General features: G+C 38.5%; 1 protein-coding gene across 1 annotated transcript in view; it reads left to right on the top strand.

Annotated features, from left to right (window-relative positions):
• The first annotated feature begins 496 nt into the window (after positions 1–496).
• LOC148843584 (glutamate receptor 2.8-like) overlaps positions 497–18,432 on the top strand; it is a 39,828-nt gene continuing 21,892 nt past the window's right edge. The window contains exons 1-4 of the mRNA XM_088959803.1: positions 497–815; positions 5,255–6,420; positions 6,806–7,115; positions 12,477–12,868. Of these exons, the coding sequence (XP_088815929.1) occupies positions 542–815; positions 5,255–6,420; positions 6,806–7,115; positions 12,477–12,868 (2,142 nt within the window). The 5' untranslated portion in view covers positions 497–541. The remainder of the gene's footprint in view (positions 816–5,254; positions 6,421–6,805; positions 7,116–12,476; positions 12,869–18,432) is intronic.

Raw genomic sequence — 18,432 nt, 5'->3', positions numbered from 1 at the left:
AAAGTTTTGACTCTCTTAATTTTGTTCTTTTTGAAAATGTATCTCTGGTTTGTATTTATCTTGATTGCCATCTCTTTGTACCAATCTCTTGAATGAATGAAACATACTTAAAATCTTCAAAAAAATAGTTGTGGAGAGTCGTAAATCAAAAAGTGTGATTATTGATGTAAATATTTATATTGATTTTATTGAATTTATATTTATATTTATTATGGATGTAAAAGTCAACGTAAATAAAATTTTACATGGATTTGCGATGTTTAACCATGCTCTATTCAAACGCAAAGTGAGCAGAAACAAACGCAGCCTAAAAAATTAAGTCAACACTCATATTATAAGCAAGTGGCAGATTAAATTACGTAATGGCATGGCGTTATCTCAAGGAGGAAACATGGTTGGTGACCTGCTCCAGTTGGTTATTGCGTGGTTTGCCTTGTATTTATTCTCAATATAAAGTATCCAACTTTCTCAAAGATTCACGCAGTGTATGAAACAGCCTTCTTAACAAGTGTTCCCGATCGAGTACAATCTTCATATAGCGATGAAGTATCAATCTTACCATTTTTTTCTTCTATTCTTATTCTCATCCTTAAGCTTCTATCCAAATATGACCAAGGGCAGCCATGTCAGCATCACTTCCTTGTTTCATGTTGGCGTCGTTCTTGATTTGAATTCTGTAGTTGGAAGTGCTGTCTGGAGATGCATTGAAAGGGCAGTCTTGGACTTTTATGCCATTCATCCAAGCTATGGCTCTAGAATTATACTCCGTGTAAGGGATTGGAAGGGTGATGACTACTTCAGCGCAGTATCTTTAGGTACATATATATAACCCAGTCTCTGCTCCTTTCACTTTGATTGTTCGCCACAGAGATATATATATATATATATATATACATGTAGAGTTTACAAAGTTCCTTTTCCATCCTCACCTCTTACCTAATAGGCGGATTCTTCACTGCTTCAATGAAGGACGAATATTGTACGTGTCTTGGATGAACACATCAGAGAACCTGTCATGTCAAATTAGTAATCTTTACTATATTCTAAAATGCATTGCCCACGCCAGACTTCTCATATTGCTTCCCAACTGGTTCAGAATTTTGTGTTTTTCTTTTGAAATTTTTAAAAATTAGAAAATAGACATGCAAGGAGTTCCCAAAACTTGTCCACAACCAATTTAGTTAAGAAACTAAATGTAACATGGGCATCTTCCTTGCATAGCACTAATCGTAGATGACTAAATTAAACTGTGTTATACTCCTAAATTGGGTCAAGAGAACAGGGCCAGGGCGGATTGGGTCAAGGGCCAATGCTCTGAGATTTGGGAAAAGGGTTCGAAGCATGCTCATCTTCCAGTGAACGAAATTCTGTGGCGACCAAAGCGTAGAGAACACCGACAATTAGGGCACAAAGTTCATTTACCAGCAAACGAAACAAGCTCTCTCCCTCTCTCTCTTCTTTTTCCCCTCATTCTCTCCACCTTGACATTCATCTCTGGCCAAGGACTACCGAACACTGAATGGAGCAACAACGGCGAAGCTCTTCTATTTTTCTTCTCTCTTTGGTGGCTTAAACAGACTAAAATCGTGTTCTTTGCTCTGAAATCATGGTTATGCTAACATTCAAAAATCTGTTTAAAATGCAACCGAGATTTCGAAACCTATGTTATTTTTCTGCAAAATTTGTTTATTTTTCTTTAAATTTTATATTTTACTCTGTCCTTTTTATATTTTTGTTATTTATTTTGCAACTTCCTGCTTTTCTATAATTTATGGTGTTTCTTTTGCAATTCTTTGTTTTTATACATTTTTTATAATTCCCAAGTGTTTTTTTTTCCATTTTCAATTTCTTGGTATTTTGTATTTTTAGTGTTTTGCTATAATTTCCTGTGTTTTTTTTTTAATTTCTGTTTTTCTTCAATATTCTATTTTCTACAATCCATATATTTTCTTGTGTTTTTTGTTATTTATTTCAAATATCCATGTTTCTCTATAAATTTCTGTGCTTTTCATAATTTTGTTGTTTTTCTACAAATTTTGTTTGCTGAAATTTTTTACATTTTTTGTAATTTATGCATGTTTCTATATTTTTTAAATTTATGTTCTTTATTTGAATAGTATATTTTATTTATCTATTATTATTTTTACATTTTTTTGTAATTTTTAATATTTTACATGAAATATTTATTATTTTATCATCTTTTGTGTATTTATGTATTTTATATTTGAAAATATTGTTTGGATTTTTTATCTTTTTTTCATGTATTTAGGTGAAATATATATCTATATCTATATATATATACGGTTTTCTGTAATTTTGAAAAAATTGGAGTTTTTTACCTTTTTATGTTTTTTAGTTGAAAATCGAAATATATAGTTTTAGGTTTTTATTTAATTATAATAAAAAAAGGTTTAATAGGAATCAAGGGTGGGTTAGGATTGATACTCAACCCACACCAAAGCCAATCCAATCCACCCATTTGTCATCCGTACCCGGTGGGGATCAACAAACAGAATTCAACAATTTGAATCCTCAATGGGAAACCTATCTCCATTCAGGATGGAGATTCATTTTGCTCCCCAATAGGGATCGGGTACAGGGACAAGGATGGGTAGTTACTTTGAAATTGGAGATGAGGGTGGAGACTATGATCCCTAACTTAGAAAAGGAATCAGCCCACCACAAAATTGCCCCCCACAACTTCCCATTTCTGGGATCATCATTGGAAGATGTTCCTAATACATGGGGATGTGCTGTAGAACATTGTTGGGGGTTGATTTGGTCTCCCTACCTCGAGCCAGATCCATCTACATTGCTAAATTTCGTCATGTCAATATAGTCAATTAATAAAAGTTTAGATATGTAATAGTAGTAAAACATTAATAATTAATAGTATATAATACCAACGCATAAAATTGCTAAATTTCATTAGATGTTTAAATTAGCCATTTAATCTGAAATTATTATTCTTATACTACATCTATATTTAAATTCCATTTAAAACAAATAAAATTGAATGAAATCTACTAAAATTAATAAGAGTCAAACCAAATTCATATAAAAATTTTAGCAAAATTTAAAATTCATTTAATTTAATTTAGAATAATAAAAGGTATACAAAAGCTTATCTACCCATAATAAAAATTAATAACATATTTATAGAAAAATTAACACAAGTTGATTACAATACATAACCCAAAAATAATGCTTTAGTTGGAATCAATTTGGCTTTGTTCAATTGAAAATGTCATAAGGGTCCTTTAACATGAATTTTGTTTAACAAATCCTTGCTGAATTAGATAGGTCAATTTAATTAGTTATGCCAATGTATTTTATATTAAAATAAAGAACATTTAGATTAATTATACCTATACGTGGTTAAGTTAATCGATATATTGATTTAGTTTAGATTATTAGTGATCGGAGATAAACATGGTGTTTGAATGCATGGGCACTTTTTGAGACTAATTTTCAAGAAAAAACATCCATGCTTTCAAGACTCATTTTTTACAAAAAAGCACTTCTACCATGTAGGCAGTGAGCAACACTATGCTGTTTGGTAAGGTGATTTTCTTCACCGTTTTTCATATATGTACTGATAGGTAAGCACCAGATAGGATACACATCAGTCAACCATTGGGGAAAACGGTTCACCGATGATATGCCTAATTTTTTAATAATCAACTAAACCAAACAATGAAACACATGGACATTTGTTGAAACGCCTATGTGGGTCCGACGTGGCACCATTTTTTTGAAAAATGGCCACGGTTTCAAGCATCCCCAAAAAAATCCTTCATGTTAATAAAGACTTGTCCTATTTTGTTTGTAAATATATTATCATAAATTAATTATTAATTAATATATAGATTCCATTAGCAAAGTAATCAATTAACTCTTTTAATCCCATCTATCACCATACTCATCATATTCGGTTAATTCGTATGGCACCATCATATATTACCTAAAATTTAAGGGACAGATACTTTCTCGACAAAAAACAAAGAAGGAAACAAAATTAATGCATAAATAAAAACTGCAAGTGTTTGGCCACCTTGTATACAGTCATGGTGAGGCCTATTGAAGAATAAACAAAACGGAATTACACATTGTGCGAGTAACCCAGTAGCTGCATAAACTCGTTCTTTGTTAAGATTTCTAGACCACTAAATATATTACTTTTTTTTTTCGATTTCACTGTATTTTGCAAAGAACTTAGGGTAAATTACAAGGACTCCTAGTACAATCGGGTCACGGGTCAGTGACAAAGATCGCCCTGAACATAGCGGTTAGACAAAGACCCTCCATTAATTCTCTATCAGTTATATTTGAAAATGATTTTCATTCAGCTATTTTAATTTTTTTTTTAAATCTCCAAGTTACCAACTATTTTATTTATTTTTTTAAATCCCCAAATTATCAGATATTGTAATTTTTTTTTTAAATCCAAATTACCCTTTCCTTATTTATTTGAACGGTGAGAAGAAATCTCCAACCAAATTACCATGGATACGGGTGACTACAATGACAATTGATTCCCGTAGGTGATGAATACTGGTGACAAAAGGAGTAGGGGATGTTCCAGTTGCAACTACTAGCAGTGGTGGAGAGAGAGAGAGAGAGAGAGAGAGAGAGAGAGAGAGAGAGAGAGAGAGAGAGAGAGAGAGAGGGATTTCAGGGATGATCACTTGACAGTCAGATTTCTTACTACTGGAGATTTTTCACCAAAAAAAGATTAACAGTGACGATGAAAAGTGTTTTTGAATCAGTTAGGTTTTAAGAGAAAATGACAAAAAAAAAAAAATAGAAAAAGTTTAGTAGGATATTTTGGTAATTTAACGCCTTCCATTATCTGACTTAACAATGGAGGGATATTTGTTACAATATAAAGGTTCAGGGGTCTTTGTCACTAACCCTATATTATGGAGGACTTTTGTAATTTATCCAAAAACTTATTTTGAGATTAAGGCTAATTTGAAAAGAGTACAAATTAATTATACAAATATGTAGAATAAAAAACCTTATATTTTGTATTATTTTTTATATATTTATACTATACATATTTGTATTTATACTCTTTCCAAAGAGCCTAAGGTGCAACTCGGCCCTATAGAAACACATTTCACGTTACGATATATAAATGCTGCATATCTATAACTATGGTATTGCACCGAACACTACTACTAGCTAGTTAGGCATGGTGAAAAATATTTACAGATCAAATGAAGGAACCTAATTTCCAACCTCAATGCAGCCATGGATTTAATAGAAGATGTCGGAGCGCAGGCCATTATTGGGCCAGATGATTTCTTGGTCGCCTTGGGAAACAAAGTTGACATACCAATATTTTCCTTCTCTTCATACAATTTTAGGCTCTCACCTTCCCAATTTCCTTACTTTGTGCGAATTGCACAAAATAACGACTCATCCCACATCAAAGAAATTGCCGGCATTGTGCAAGCATATCAGCGGAGAGAAGTATCTGTCATTCATGATGACACTGATGAAAGTGAAGTAGTAATACCGTACCATATTGATGCCCTCCGAGAGATAGGTGCTCAAGTACGCCAAAGAATTATCTTGCCCTATACCGCAGAAACCGAAGTGATCATGGATACCCTGTTCATGCTAGAAGGAACCAAAACAAGAGTCTTCATCATTCATCTCTGTCATTCTCTTGACTCCTCTTTTTTCTTGCAAGTCAAGGAGGCGGGAATGATGAAACCTGGGTACTTGTGGATTGCTACTAGTGCTGGACTTACTGATCCTACCGTCCATAAGCACTCTTCTTTCTTCCGTTCCGGTGAAGGAGTTATAATAGGAGTGAAGCCTCAGTTGCCACCATCTCAGGTCGCTCATATGTTTGAAGATCACCGGAGGAGACAAGTTCAAAAGGAAGACAGAGACATGGAGAAAATTAAACTGAACGTATATGCAGCTCTCTGGGCATATAACGCACTATGGGTCATGACAAATGCAGTAGAAAAAGCTGATTTCGGTTCAACCAAGAACTTTTGGTCTACTGCAGATGATTTATCCAAAATGCTTGCCCCCAAATTTGAGATGGTTAATGCGACAGAAAGACAAAATCAAGACAAATCTGGAAATCCAACCCAGGGGTCTGTCATTTCACGGCGTTTATCGATCAGCTCAGGAAATGCAACAGAGAATATTTTGCCCAACTCTACTGTACAACCTGAAGTTACATGTAAAAATGCTAGTGATGTTGAAATTTTGAAGATTGCGGTCCCTTATAAAACCACGTTTGATAGCTTTGTTAGTGTGAGAAACAATACGTTCAATGGTTTCTCAATAGAAGTTTTTGACGCTGCTATGAGTAAGCTACGCTATTGTTACAAGTATGTGGCATTTAATTTTGGAGACTCTTACAACAGTATGACGGATGAGGTATACCATCAGGTAATTACATACTCTTAACCATTGATATAAATTATGTACTACTATCTTGATGCACTGATTTAAATTAGAATTAATCCTCCAACATGATGATTACTAGATGCAAGAGTTTATATAGAAAAGCCCTAGCTCCTCCTCTTAGGTCGATGCTGAAACGTTTCTTCACTCCATCTTTTCCCATATTAGGGTCTCCCATCTGGTATCTTAGTGAACTGTATATCAACTGGTCCAGTTGATTGAACAGCAAATATCATATCATATAAACTCATCTCACCTCTCTCTCTCTCCCCACTTCCATTATGCTGCTTCCGTCGATTTATTAATGTGTTTACAACACAAAATTGTTTAATTTGTTTCTTCTCGTTCTTTTGTGGAAACGAGAGAGCAGAAGTTCGATGGAGCAGTAGGAGACATAACAATTACAGCGCATAGATTGAACATTGTGGACTTCACTCAACCATACACTGGTTCTGGAGTTCGCATGATTGTACCAGTACAGCACGAGAGAGATACAGATGGTTTATGGTGGTTTTTGAAGCCATTTACACTGCAACTGTGGTTAACTACCTTTGTTGTCTTCATCTTGAAAGGAGTATTGGTATGGCTCTTTGAGCATGAAAATAATCCTGAGTTCCGGGGCGAAAATCAGTTGGGGAAGGTTCTTTACTTTTCCTTCTCGCTATTTGTTTTTGCACAAAGTAAGTACGAGTCTCTCAATGGACTATGATGATGCTTTTTTAAATTGTGGATGATTCTTCTTTAGATATAATACATAAAATGCTTTTATAAACGCTTGGTTTGGACGGAAGCAAATGGTAAGGGAACGGTTGGGAAACGCCTATACAATTCCCTACCTTTGCCTTCGAACCAAATACAGCCTAAAAGGTAAACGGTTTCTCTTTTTCTTTTAGGGGGTGGGGGGAGGGAGGTATTGATTACTATTGACCAAGAAACCCGTGCCTAGGCGTAAGTGCATTTACCCAAATAAGTGATTTCCATCTCCAACTGAATAAATGTTTCCTAGTAAAACACTTACTCAGGTGTAAGTGCATTTATCCAAATAAGTAACTTACCAAAAAATGAATGGGGCGTAAGAAAAATGGAAGAAAATACAAGAGAAAAGCTTAGTGTTTGTGATTTTCCCCACGAAATTAGGGCACAATTAGAATGGGGCCACCTTTCCCAGGGGGGGAAGTTTTTCTGTCCTGAATGACTGGGAGGGGATATTATCTACATACCTCTAACCTAATTAATGGTAAATTATTAAAATATTCATAGACTTAATGTTAGTTACTAAAATATACCCATGCCTATAAAAGGTGACTTTTTCTGATAGTTAAGTATATAAGGTTAATTAAGATTCCTAAAATTCCATTTCTCCCAAATATACAAAACCCTAGGATCTCCTAATCTCATTTTTATAAGTTCATTGCATTTTTAGGTTGTTGAGTGGGGAAAAGTTGGGGGATGAATCTTTTCCCTATCACCAAGAATGGGATGAGGCCGGCATTGGCGTTTTTTCTTACTGGCTAGGGACGGGAAAGGGTGCTTGTCACTTGAACCCCCAATCTGCTCCATTGTGATCACTACACTCTCTCCCCTCTCTATCTTTATATAAGAGTATACAATTGTTTTATATTTTAACTTTTAAATAATTAATAATTATTTATACTTATATACTAATTTTAATAACATTTTTTGTAATACAAAAATAACAATAATTAATTTTATTTAGGGTTGTTCATCAAACTAAAGAAATTGACTAAACCAACCAACTTGACTCGAGTTGGTTAGTTTTATAGAATTTCTTATTGGCTTCGGTTCAACAATTTCCCAACTTGACTAGGTCGAGCCAATTTCGGTTTACATTTGTGAACCAACTTGGCCATAGATATATCAATATTTTATATTTTAAATATTACTTTTTAATATGGGAAAGTGAGAAAATTCCCACATTTCTTAGTCTAAAATATTTTATATTGTAAATTTAAAATTTTTATTTATTTTTAATAATACCTCTATAACTTTTTAAATTTAAATTTAATATTTTAAGTTTAAATCCTTTCAATTGGTTGACCAAACCGAAAACCAACCAAATCAATACCATTCCAGTTGGTTGATTTTCACTAATGGTTAGTCGGTTTTAGGTGACCAACTCCCCAACCTAACCAGGTTAGTTTGGCTAGCCAAACAACTTTCAATTGAACCGAACTAACACATGAACACTTCTAATTTTAACTAAATTAATAATCCAAATTCTAATAAATAATGATAGCTTTAATGATAGTTTAATCTTCAATAATTATTGAGAACTTATAGCAAAAGTTTCTATAAAATAACAAATAAAAAATAGATCCACACATAATTATTGAAAATATATTTTTCACAAAAAATAGAAGAGAGATGGGCCCAAGTCTAACATGGAAAGGTGAAGTGCTTCAATACCTAAGAAAAATGATAATGGGCCCAAGTCTAACATGGAAGGGTGAAGTGCTTCAATACCTAAGAAAAATGATAATGGGCCCAAGTCTCACATAGGAAAGGTGTGGCCCAGGTGACAGATAAGCTTTGCCCATAAGCCATAACATCCAAACTAGTAACTATGAGATCAGCAACATAAACTAGAAGAAGAATGACAGAAGAGCCAAAATATTTGATGAAGATAGATGAGCCAATTACAAGTTGAAAAAGCCATGTTCAAGAAGGAAGGACCCCAACTTCTTGTATCAAGTGTGAGGGGTCTATTCAAGTCCATATAAGGAATTTTTTATATGACAAATGTGCAATGGTAAAGTTAGGTTGATAAACCCAAGGGGTTGCATCATGTAAATGTCCTTATTAAGCACAACTTATGGGAGGGCATTGTGAACATCAAGCTAATGAAACACCCAATTGAAAGTGTGCAAAGTAGAGAATGACCCACATTGTTGTAGGTTTAACCATGGGACTAAATTTGTTATTATAGTTAAGCACCTCCCATTGGCTGAATCCTTTGGTGATTAATCAGGCATTGAACCCGCCAATCGATTGAAAATACTTAATTTTAGCATAATGTAAATTTTCACCCACCCACCCCAATCTGACTGAAAGTACTTAATTTTAGCATAATGTAAAATTTTCAAGGACTTGCAAGGCAATTGACTTCGGTATAGTGGAAATAACCAAGTAAATCTGTTGAGTGAATCCGAAAAAAGAAAAAAAAAGATATAATAGTGATAACCACAAAATATAAGAGTTAACCTCAGGTGGTCCCCATAGTTTGAGTAGATTAACTCCCATGGTTTAGAAGCTTTAAATGAACTAGGAAAATACAGAAGTCTAGTGCTTGGCTATTTGACAAGGAAAGCAGGAGAGCTTTTTATTGCCAACAATTGGTAATTTGTTGAAGCTCATATATGATGAAGAATGGAAGAAGTTGGATGTCCAAGCCTCTGGTGCCATATATTCACTATACATCACTCACCAAAAAAAGCCACATGTTATGGATGATAATCCTTATTCAACTCTACCTTTAGCTCTGAAAGATGGTACAACCCATTTTAATTGCCCCTTTAGGAGAACCAGTCCTGACTTCTTGTCCTTCATGTAAAAAGTAGAGGGGTGAAGCTCGAAATTTTGATATTTCATGGCTAAACCTATTAGCATTGCTAGTGAATTTATAAAAGATAAAATCAGTCTAAATCAGATATTGATTTCTCAGTATTTTAATATTTGATTTTTTTGGGTCAAATTTGCACTGAATTGGACTAGATTTGAAACCCAAAATTAAATGTGGGTATACATGATATAGAATCTACAAATTGTAACTCCTAAAATGGTAGTTCATGCCCAAAATCAGACCTAGATTGGCCTCCCAACCAAAGAGGACAGTTGAAAAGCTGAGGTCAATCCTACAACACTACCTCAACCGGTTTGCTCTCCAAGTAGTGGAATTCGATGCAATTGTGTTAACCACTTCTTCTCTAATGTTTTTCTTCAAAAAAAAAAAAAATAATAATAGTGGAGAATCAGTCCTCTCCAAGGCTGGTTCAAACTAGGGCTTTTGGAGCAAGGGAGAAAAGAAAGAGAGAAAGAGAGAGTGTAGAGAATGCATAGTTTGACCTCTCCCTCTTAACCTTTATTTATAAAGCTCTCTCGTAATGACACTAGGTCTTGATATAAATCATATTTGGATTAGGATCAATCCCTCTAATAAAATGGAGCTCCACCCATTTTCATAGCCATATTCGATCTATATCACGTGGCAGCTTAAGTTGTTATATAACTTCATTAACTAGTTTTATTAGTAATGGGCTTAACCCAATTTCCTTTAGTGATTCACATACATGGCATTGTAAGGCTTCTTAGGCTTGATTATTGTATAGCATGAAATTCACAAAGGTCTTACATGAGCCCATATGTGTTCACCCTATGTCTAGAAAAGGACAATTTGAATTCACTAACTTTTTTAGAAAATAGTATAATATAAATATAAATACACTTTGTAAAACTAATTTTAAATATAATTGAAATCCATTGCAACTACTTTTGGGCTTTCATCAAAGAGAGAGAGTGTAATCCATGATATTTACTTTATCTGACAAAGAAATGGATCCTATCATTATAATCATCCGCTCATATAATATCCAAAACTTTTCTAATTAAAGACAATTGACTAGTGGAGATGTGAGTAGTTCTAGCCCATTTGTAGGTTTATTAGTCATCTCAAGAGAAATGCTTGTAATAGGTTTATAAATAGTTGGCAATTATTGTATGGGAATCATATAGGAGGAGTCAATGCACTCAGTGGAAATCCCATCACGAAAAGAGAAATTTGATTCATTAAAAGAACACATGAATAGTAAAATAACACCAATTGGTCAATCAAGGCATTTAACTTCTTTGTGAAATGGGTTGTAGTCCAAGAAGATGCACGGCTTTATGTGATATTCTAGATTGTCTAAGTTATATGGACACAAGTGGGGAAAGCAAAGACACCCAATTGTTTTCAATAGTGTGCAATCTACGTGTCAAAGCCACTAATCATGGTGAAACATGTGTAGAAAGTCGACTTAATAAGAAAAATGCAGTCTCAAAGGTATCATACCAATACTTTTTTAGGCATGGAAGCACGCTTAATAACATAAGGCCCAACTTTGTCATTTTGACCTTGCACACGTGGACAAAAGAACTCATATGGGATACCTTCTTAGACAAAGATATGATTTGAAGCCAAAAAATTCTCCATCACCACATATTGCTGAATTTTAATAGGAAAGCCAAGTAAATTTTACACATGACAATGAAAATTGATAAAAACATTCAAAGCATCACCCATTTTATTGAATAATGGAAACTGACATTCTAACAAAGGCTCTTCCTTCCCCTTGGTTCCAACTGGTGTGGTCCAAATTGAACATTGGTTCTCCACCGTCAACTTGAGTGGGGCTGTTAATGTAATTTGTTACCCAGTATTTGAGAGAACAAACTCCTATATTGTTGAAATCGAATACATCTATCTCATGTATTTATCCTTGCTTTTGTTCGTTTTATCTCTATTTTATCCTATTTATCTTGTTACTCCGTTCTTATCTGTACGTATACAACCTGAATAAATACTGTACAGAGCATAAAATGAAACACATTTGAATTTTTACAAGTGTTTGACATATTGTCGGTGTTGTAGGCTCTGGTATAATGAATATTAACCAAGAAGAATTCCGATCACACAATTAAATTAGTGATATCTGAGTGTATTGTTATACTTGTATAGAGTACAACAGCTTAAGAGTCAAGTGATCGTTGGACTCATGATATGTATACAAAAGTGTAGTTTAAGATTACAACAAGAATTTGAATTCTTGCTTGAGCCTCAAGAGGGTGATGCAACATTACTCTCAACAAACCTAACCCAAGCCATCCATTTACCACATCTATTTTGTCAACTTTTGATTTAGTTCATCTAGATCCACTTTAATATACTTTGCATGTAATTTGTGTATTTTCCTTTATTAATTCTTATTTTGACATCCTTATAACCTGTGGAGATGATACTGATATATTTGCTTCTTAATTTACAGAAGAAAATCTTCAGACCAACTACTCTAGATTCGTAATATACTTGTGGATGTTCACATTGTTCGTTATTGTGGCAAGTTATAATGCAAACCTAACTTCCATCTTAACGGTGGACAACCTACGACCGTCCGTTACAAGTCTTGATCAATTGGTCAACGATGGAAGTTATGTTGGGTATCAAAAGGGGTCTTTTGTGTATGATCTGTTGAAGGAGAGATTCCCTAAAGAAAAGCTTATAAACCTTTCTACACCTACCGAATTTGCACAAGCTTTATCAAACAAAAGTGTTGCTGCAATTGTTGAAGAAGTCCCAGTTATTAATGTATTTCTAAAGATGTACTGCAACCAGTTCACTATAGCTGGACCGACTATTCAAACCGGAGGGTTTGGCTTTGTAAGTTTCTTTTCTCCCTTTTAAGCTAATATTTTAATTAACTTATATGTTTATTTTCATTTTGTGAACTGATATAATGGTAAATAGAAATTAATCTAACCAACATAAATTACTGAAAATAATTGTTTCGGCAATGACTATTAGAAATTAGTTATAATTTTGAATGTGTTTCCTCATTAGGTAGTTAAAAGGAAATTAATAGAATTGTATATATATTTTGAAAAGAAAAGGTTTATAGTAGATAAGGGCAACTTTTTGCCCTGAATGTCAAATAAAGGATAATATTTTTATAAAATAACCCAAAATAGGTAATTTTTTTTAAATATTAAAGAAGGGCAATGACACTGTTCGTCGTCTTCCTCTTCCTCTGCCTCTGTGATCTCCTCTTCCGATGCTCAGCTTCAAAAAACCGCTTATTGAATTAATGGCGGGTCTCGAGTCTGGTATGGTAGATAAAGCGGCTTTTGTGTCGAGAATCCTATTTTCTGCACCGGATGCAAAAAACGTAGAGGTAGAGATCGTGGAGGTAGGGACATGGCCGGCTACTTGTTCTTGGTGGTAAGAGATAGAGAATCCGTAATGGTAAACCAGGTTCCCCGTACTAGTAGAGATACCTGCTTTGTTCTGAAGGAATCCTTAAGGTGCATCCGTTACGAGGAAATAGAGAACCTGGTTTTCCGTTACCGTTATGGATACCTGATTTACCAACGAAATCAGGTTCGCCCGTTACCTACTTTTGTCCATGCAAGAAAACACAGGTATCTCAACATTGCTCGTGTTGGTTTCGTTCGTTTCTGGTCTATCGTTACTGATTTTCGGTTTTCCGTTCTCTTTATTATTTGGATTTCTAGCAGATAAGGCAGAAGAAGACAATAAACAATGTCAATGCCCTTCTTTGATGTTTTTCAAAAAAAAAAACTTTATTTTTGTTATTTTATAAAATATTATCTCTCATCGATATTCAGGCAAAAAGTTGCCCTTATCTGCTCAAGTGAAGGCTAACGAAGGTAGGGCTGCGGCTCTATATCGGTTTGAAAGGTGTAAGGGAGAGAGAATTAGAGTTGAGAAGGGTGGTGGTTTGTGAAAGGCAAATGGAATAATATCTGTCGAAAAAATATAGAGGTGGATGAGGAATATAGGAGGAGGAAACGTTAGAAGAGAGGTGAGAAGACTAGTAGGGGGAATGTTTTGTTTCTTCTTAGATTCAGAAGAAGGGGCGGTGAAATTGGTAAACTCAAAACCTTCGAGATGCTTTGGATGCCAAAATTTCTCTTTAAAGATAGAACCCCGATCTTGAAAAGGGAAGAATATCTGATGGATATCAAAAGTGTAAGGTCTCCTGCTTCGGGCTTCCCCTGCATGCATGGAGCGGGAATGTGTTCAAGGAGATATGGGCAATCTATTGAGCAGATTCGTAGAGGTAGACCCATTAAACTTGAGATGGAGAGATTTGGAAGCAGTGCGGTTAACTATTTGGGCGCGAGCTCCAAAGGAGATCCTGAAAGCAATATCGATGGAGGTGCAAGGAAAGGTGTTTTTGGTAAGGGTAGTGGTCAAGCGGTCCGAGATGCTCGAAGGTAAGGGACTCCGGACGTTTAAAATGGTTGCTGTCAATTCGAAGTGGATGGAGACGACGCAGGTTTCAAGCAAGATGGTGGAGGAAAGAGGTAGGAAAACATTGAGTTTGGGGGGAAACACGGGATAAATTGGGAAGGGAGGTGTTAGAGTGTTACTTTCTTGACGTGAAAGGGTTAAATGTCAAAAGGAAAAACAGCGAGAAACCAAGCAAAAGACAAATTTTGGAAAGTGGAGAGTGGTCGGAGAGAGTGAACCTGATCGAAGAATGAGAGATGAACTAAAGGAGACGAATGGATAGTGATGGAGTGCAATCCGCCGGTCTTAGCTCTCAGTGGATTTGCCTCTGAGCTGGAGCATCGGGGAGCCTGAAACGGGAAAGATGAGAGAACTCTGGGGGAACCCGGTGTGATAACTCTGAAGCTCAAGTCAATAATCTCTCAAAGGCAAAGTGTAGACCAGATAGCGCAAAGTTCACATACCTTGTTTGTTGGGGGCAGGGGGCTTTTATAATCACTTCGCACACTCGCTCCGAGGCCCTTGTCAGGTCAGGTATGATTACCCTTGCGTCTGTCAACTCGGGCGTCGTCCTTTCTGCTGGGACAAAACCGTCACTGCCTAACCGTCTCTCTAACTAGAGATGGCGGTGTTAGGAGGTGGTGGCAGTTGGCCGTTTAGAGTGCGGCCGTCAAGCGTCAGATCCCAAGTCAGTCAGGTGCGGCGCCCTCGGGTACGGACTTCCTCGGTATCAGGCATAGTGCGGTTTACTTGGTTTTGGTGCCCTGAGGGCGATGTGGAGTGGTGAGCGAGGCGAAGTCTTGAGTTCGGAGGTATGTATAAGGCAGGTCAGCTCGGCGAGGGGTATCCCGAACTGTTACAAGGCAGGTCATCTCGGCGAGGGGTATCCCGAATTGTTACAAGGCAGGTCAGCTCGGTGAGGGGTATCCCGAACTGTTACAAGGCAGGTCAGCTCGGCGAGGGGTATCCCGAATTGTTACAAGGCAGGTCAGCTCGGTGAGGGGTATCCGAAACTGTTACAAGGCAGGCCAGTTCGGCGAAGTATGTCCCGAACTATTATATGCAGGCCAGTTCGGATTACTTTTTTGGTTTGGGGCCAAGGTTGAGTTCGGGCCCCCAGTAGGGAGTTCTGACCGCTGGTTTCTCCCCTTTGTGCTCGCGCCTTAGGCTTGCTTTTGTGCCGAGCTGTTGCCTTTGCCACATGTCGCATAACTGTGAGGTCGGGCCAAATCTTCCTTCATCAATTGCCCCCCATTCCTCGTGCCAAGGGTCTTGCCCTGGTGCGGGGAGTTTTGCGAGGTGGTAGGTGGATTTGTCCCGTTCTTTTACTACGCGAGTTGCTTTTGCCAGGGTTCTTCGGTTTTCTGGAGTGTCCGAGAAGGCGGGAGACGTGCCTACTGCTCATAAATATTGACGGACGTGGCAGCGTGCGTTTATTTTAAATTTCAAAAATTCACGCCGCTGGGACGTGACAGCGGGTCATTTAAATTTGAAAAAAGCGCGCCACTGCCGTTCTGGAGGGACGTGCGCTGGCGGTTGTCAGTTGCAGGGAGACGTGCGGCGTGTTGTCAGTTTCAGAAAGATGTGCGCCGGTGTGACATCGGTTTCAAAAAGACATGTGCTGACGTTTCGCTCTTTTCGGAAAGACGTGCGCCAATCACGTCTCGATCTCAAGGGACGTGCGACCAGCGCGAATGCGGGCTGTCAGATTGTCTTTGATCTGCACTATCGGTTCTTGGTTACTGTAGTGGGGACGCGAGTTGATTTTGTCACTTCTGTGGTTTGCATCTTGAGCTCGCGTCCAACTTTTCAGCTCGCGTCCAGGTTTTTCAGCTCGCGTCTAGGCTGGTTACTTAGCCTTCAAGGTTTTTGGCTTGTTTCCGTCTCCGGAGCCTTCAAAACTTTCCGGTGAGTACCTTCCTGAATCCACCTCTTTTCCTCGATGTCTAGCTTCGATAGCTCAGACGACTCTTCAGATAGGACTGATGCAGGTTCTACAAACTATGCCGTATCTCCCGACTGCCTTAGTGATCATGAGGTGGAACTGGATGACTATGAACCCATAGGTCGACCTGCTTTGGGCAGTATGGCGTCTACCTCTCGCCGAGGTCGGAGACTAGACAGGTTTGGTCCCTCAACCATGACGCCCGAGGGGCTCCAATCTATACTTATGTCTTACAATCTGCCTGGGGGTTATACATATTTCATTCCTTCGGGTAGCTTACCTTGGGAACACGGTCCTGATGAGATCGTGATTTTTCGAGAGCAGCTCGCTGCGGGGTTGCGACTGCCTTTCCACCCTCTTCTCGTCGAAGTTATAAACCACTTCGGTGTTACCATTGGCCAGCTTCATCCGAACTCTATTCGGAACCTAGTGGGGATTGTCTCCCTTTCTTGCGGGCAGAATTTCCCTTTAGACTTGGAGATATTCTCCTCCATCTTGAGGCTCAAGAGACAAGTGGGTTCTCTTCCTGGGGGAAGATGGGCGTACTACCTTTCTCCTCGCCCGGGCTTTAAGCTTCTGCACGATCTTCCTAATAAGGTCCCGGTGTGGAAGCAGGACTACTTCGGTGTGTGAAGTGCACAAGGATGGCCCTTTCAGACCGGGTGGGGTGAGGCCACTCCTGATTCTGGTGTCACTCTCGACAAAGAGATGGTGAAGGGCCTCCGACAATGGGCACGACAAGGTTTAAAGTGCCATCATTACTTGGCGGAGGCCAAGCTTATTGCGGCCGGCCTGAGTTCGGGTAGGTTTCTAGTTCTGTGGTTTCTTGTTTGCTCTGTTCCTTCATTTTTTCTGATGTCGAACTCGTTTCTGCAGGTGTGATGGATGCGGAGAGAACTCGTGGGGGGCGCCTGTTCCAAGGCATGAAGAGGAGGAAGCGGGTCGCCAAGAGAACTCGTACCGAACTGTCCCCGGATGTGGAGCCTCAAGTTCCAGGCCACACACCGGAGGATCTGCCCATGGAGCCCGAGGTGACTCCACCGATGCATGAAGCGGCCAGGGTGCCTTACGCTGAGACTACTCACACGGGTGCTCCTGCTTACTCCAGTGCTCCTGCTCACTCTGGGTCCGCTCATACGCGAGTTGGGCCCTTGGGCTCGGGAGCTCAAGGGGAGTTCAGGAGCATGTTGATGCCGAACTACGCTCTTCTAAAGAGTAGGGAGACTACTTTCCCCAAGGAGATCGCGGCGTGGACCGATCTTCCTTTGAATCAGGTCGCCTGCCGCGCCGTAACACATGCTATGGTGGTAAGTCGGATTTCGTCTGCCTTCATTTTCTATCGCTTTTGCTGTTGTTGCTCACTTGTTTCTTTTGGTAGGTGAATTCTTCTATTCACGCCTTAGCAGCCCAAGTGGAGAGGAGTTCGCGACAGGCGCGAGCTGCTGAGGCTGCCGCCCATGCAACTGAAGAGGCTTTCCGTGCCACCGAGGCGAACACCCGAGCTGCTGAGGCGGTTGCTCATGCTGCCGAAGAAGCTGCTCGCGTCACCATGGCCAGGCAAGCGATGTCTCAGCGTGATGCCGAGGCCATGGGGGTAGTCGCCAAGCACATGGCGGACTTGAAGTTGGACTTGCAACATTAAGTAGAATATCTTCAGGAGGACATCAGGGTGAAAGCGCAGATTTTTTCCCAAGGCATTGAAGACGCCAAGAAGAAGGCCGTTGAAGACTATATTGCCTCTCCGCGTTTTGACGATCCGATGGTGGATTCTTACAGAAGGGGGTTCAAGCTGAGCCAGTGGATGATCCGGAACACGTACCCCGACCTCGATGTTAGTGCCATCTCCACTTCGCGTATAACTCCGGAGATGGCCAATGCTGCCGATGGCGAGCTGGATTCTGAAGGAGAGGCAGGGCCTTCGGGTGTTGTTGCAGTGCCTTCTGATGGCGAAGAAGTAGCTCCAGGCATGTAAAGATTTTTTTTTTGGAAGTGCCTTCTGATGGCCAATGTACTCTTGTTTCTTGCA

The sequence above is a fragment of the Nelumbo lutea genome, chromosome 8 (assembly GCF_056320005.1).
Source record: "Nelumbo lutea isolate HS-2025 chromosome 8, American lotus-T2T, whole genome shotgun sequence".
Lineage (NCBI taxonomy): Eukaryota > Viridiplantae > Streptophyta > Magnoliopsida > Proteales > Nelumbonaceae > Nelumbo > Nelumbo lutea.
The sequence above is the reverse complement of the archived record's forward strand: the minus strand, read 5'-3'. Positions and strand labels throughout refer to the sequence as shown.